This window comes from Propithecus coquereli, unplaced genomic scaffold (genome assembly GCF_000956105.1).
Source record: "Propithecus coquereli isolate 6110/MARCELLA unplaced genomic scaffold, Pcoq_1.0 Scaffold133, whole genome shotgun sequence".
NCBI lineage: Eukaryota > Metazoa > Chordata > Mammalia > Primates > Indriidae > Propithecus > Propithecus coquereli.
The window spans coordinates 1,942,649-1,946,646 of record NW_012137525.1 but is presented as its reverse complement, the minus strand read 5'-3'; the positions used below and the strand labels follow the sequence as shown (position 1 = coordinate 1,946,646).

The 3,998-nt window shown below is 35.0% G+C and overlaps 1 protein-coding gene across 1 annotated transcript in view; it reads left to right on the top strand.

Moving 5' to 3' along the window:
- THSD7A (thrombospondin, type I, domain containing 7A) overlaps positions 1-3,998 on the top strand; it is a 330,982-nt gene that overhangs the window by 300,356 nt on the left and 26,628 nt on the right. Inside the window, exon 11 of the mRNA XM_012638737.1 lies at positions 894-1,027. Within this exon, the coding sequence (XP_012494191.1) occupies positions 894-1,027 (134 nt within the window). The remainder of the gene's footprint in view (positions 1-893; positions 1,028-3,998) is intronic.

The window sequence follows — 3,998 nt, the reverse complement described above, 5'->3', positions numbered from 1 at the left end:
TGTGTGTGTGTGTGTGTAAAATAGAAAGTAAAATTTTGCTATCATAGATTATGAAAGTATTTTAAGAGATTTTTCTTTCATGGTTGAGCCAGCTTGGTTGCAGTAGATTATGGGCCATTTATTTCCTTTATTTAGTTATTCTTCTCATTGAGAAAAGAGCATAATTGGTTCATTGTTATAAAAATCCTGAATCCCAAGCATACTACCCAAAACGTGTGGCTTGTGGACACCAGAGCACTGACAATTTGCTTTGTTTCGTGTGGCCCTCATTTCTTGGGGCTGTAGCTATGCAATGAGACCCACTTCAGATTGCCTCCAAGCCTTAAATGATTGAGGACTAGTTTTAAGATGGCTTTATTTTTGTATTATTTATCTTTTAATTTAGTTTTCTATATGAAACACAAGAAAAATAAATTCTCATTATTACACATATTTATCTGGAAAACAGGCCACATTATATTGATGTAGAAAACAGCTATGTTTTTATATTCATTTAATTCATCCATTCACCCATTCATTCATTTATTCAACAAATAGCTATTGGGTGCCTAGCATATGAGCGCCCCTGAGCTAAGTATTAAAGACACACAAAACTGTGAACAAGATAGGTGGGCCAGAAAATTACAATACAGTGTGGAAAGAGTCAGTACAGGAAAATGGGTAATGTATCTGTTGTGGTCCAGTGGGTCAGCTTGCAACATACTAGCAGAGCAGCAGACTACAACAGCACTGGCTTCAAGAGATTTCTCTCTGTTGCTACTTTAGAATAATGAGCAATGCAGGAGAGAAGTGGAAGTAGCTTACCAATGAAGTAATGATTGTTGTGGTGGGAGAGTCTTCCCACTCACTCTCATGGGATTCCCTGAGATCGCTGAGACCCATGTGTGTTTCAGGTGTATGAGGTCGTCCCATGCCACAGTGACTGCAATCAGTACATATGGGTCACGGAGCCCTGGAGCGTCTGCAAGGTGACCTTTGTGAATATGCGGGATAACTGTGGAGAGGGCGTGCAAACCAGAAAAGTGAGGTAAGACCAAGCCTAATTACGCAGAGAAGCAAGACACACAACCATGTCCCAATTTCACATGTGCTGACATGAGCACTCACTCCTGCCCAGACTCCTGATTAAAATTGTCTTCAGTTTTGTTTTTAGGGAATCCGTTCATGGAAAACTCTAAGAGGATGTGCTTGAAGCAGCAGTTTATAATATTCTGGCCTTCTGATTTAGGAGGCTTCACTTCAAGATACTCTTAAAGAGAGGGAACTTTATATTGAATCTGAACTAATGCAGATTTTTAACCCCAATACCTTTTTTTCTTAAAAGCCAAATGTATTTTTGAATGCATTTTTAAAATAATCTATTTAAAACTCTTTCTCCTTTATATCAAACTGGCTAACTCTGAATACGCTCATCTCGTCCAGGGAGGCTTCCCTGAAACCCCTGGCTGGTTCTTGCCTCTCACTTCTTTAGCTACACTGCCCAGTAGGGTAGCTACTAGTTACATCTGCCTCCAACATGTCAAATTCAATTTAAAGTAATTAAGATTACATAGAACTAAAAATGCATCTCGTCAGTCACAATAGCTGTATTTCAAGCACTTGAAATTATAGAAATTATAATGAAAGAACTGTTTTTTCAGCTTTCCCTTCAGTTATCTGTGTAGAGTACAATTATCTGTTTCTTTTTGCTTTGTAAATAAATAGTCTCAACATTTTTAAACATATTCTAAATACAGTAACTTTTCAGATCCATTTACATTTTCAGTAAACATCTTTAATGCAAATAGAGAAAAGAGAAGGTCAGTATTGATTGTGATCTCTGATCATGTAATAATGTTCCTGTTTGTTACTGATTAAGTAGTACACCTCCCTAACCTTATCCTCTGCTAATTAAGGTCAAAATGTCCTGCTTCAGTGCAAGCACTGGGTGACATTTCAGGATAGATGAGTCTATAAGAGAGTCAGTTTAAATGTATCCAATCACATTCTTCCTCTTTTAAGATGCTCTGGCCTCTCAAGGAGTGGGTGGTAGAAGTAGTTTGCTCTGTTAGGGAGGGATGGTTTTTTCATTGACATTTTTTAGAATTTCCAACACATGGTCATAAAAACAGACAGATTTAGTTACTGTTATTGTTGCTTTTTAATTCTCTGCAGACAATGCACCCTCTCACTGCCACACCTCTTAGTTCCAACTTGGTTCTGTGCTATGTATTTCTAATACAGTTCAGTTTTCTCACAGAATAATTCTTGCTCCTTAGAAAGAAGAAAGGCCAAGAATTTCAAAAAGGCAAATGAATTTAAAATGCCTTTCTTTGGGCTGAGAACTTGATCCAAATATTTATTCTGTATCTAGAGTGATTTCTAAAATTTTTAACACCAAATAAAATAAATAAAACCTATAAATATTCTGAATGCCAACAGTAAGGATTTTTTTTTAGCAATTGTGGCACATTCAAACAGTGGAATTCAAATGTAGTCAATAATAATGTATCTTAGAAAAATAGTTAATGACACAAGATGTTCATAATATATTGTTGATTTTTTAATGGTATAAATAGTAGATAAAGTTTGCTCCTATTTTATAAAAAGAAAATGTATGTTTAAAATAGTAGTCCATTAAAAAATTTAAAAACAAATAAATATAGTCTGTTAAGAGTGGTTATCTCTGAGTAATAAAATTATGTGAATTTTTATTATTTCTTTTGATTTTCTTAAAGTGAATATATTACTTATATAATACAAAATTAAAGAAAGAGAAAAGTCTTTGAAAATGAAGATTTATGTATATAACTACTTACTAGAGTATTGGACATCTGTTATTAACTCTGGATCAATAGGTAATTTTACAAGTTAATCCTTACACATTGTGTCAGTGCCTATCATGAATGTGATCTTTTCATAGCAGCAAATCAAACTTTTAAACATTGAAATTCTCTGTTTGCCCCATGTCCTCTTTAAGCTCCTATCAACAGAACATTTTTAAAATGCTTTTGAAGGTAGAGCTTTTTCTCTACTTATTTTTGGGAAACTAAAATTCTCCCAAAGAGATTCATAATTTGACTTTTTCTTTCAACCATGAAGTCATATAAATATCTACCTCTGCATATTTTTATGATTGCTTTTTATGTATTTATCCAGTATACCAAAAAAAAGAAAAAATGCAGAGGTACGTATTTGTATAGATTTTTTTTTTAGGTCACATACCCAATTAAGACATGACCAACAGCACAATTTTCCAGTCTTTGAATGTATCCCACAGGGAAAGGACATTTCTCTTAAATTCAGCAGCACTGTATAGAAAGGTGACTCTGCAGAGTAGATTTGTGAACATCCTGATTTACTGATTGTAAATCCCTGCAAAAAGTTGAGATTCCAGGGTATAATTGGTAATGTAATTCAACTGACATTTTAAAACATTGCAATAGCTTTGAGAGGCTTGAGAGCTCAAGCCTTCTTTTTCATTTCCTGTAATGCAGTTCTCTTCCCAAACCCCTTAAGTTAGCCGACCTTCTCCAAGTTATAGATTAGGGATAAAGTTTTTCTATTCCACTGAAGCACTAAAGTACCCAGAGAGATGATTAAATACGGTAAAAGTAGTCTGGTACTACCACATTAATTAGATTCCCAAGAGATGAATAAAGAGCCCTTCATCATGGCATGCAGTAGAATAAAATGAAATATAAGGTTTGAGTTTATTCTATTATAAAGAAAACTAACAATTTTTTTCCTCATAAAATTATTTTCTTTGTTTTTTGTTTTTTATTTCAGCATATTAAGAGGGTACAAATGTTTAGGTTATGTATGTTGCCCTTGCCCACCCCCCCCCGCAAGTCCGAGTTTCAAATATGTCCATCCTTCGGGTGGTGCGCATCGGGTGATGCACTCTTTGTGTATGCATATACCCGTCCCCTCCTCCTCCCATCTGCCCAACTCCTGATAAATGTTATTCCTATATGTGCCCCTAGGTGTTGATCAGTGAAACCAATTTAATGGTGAGT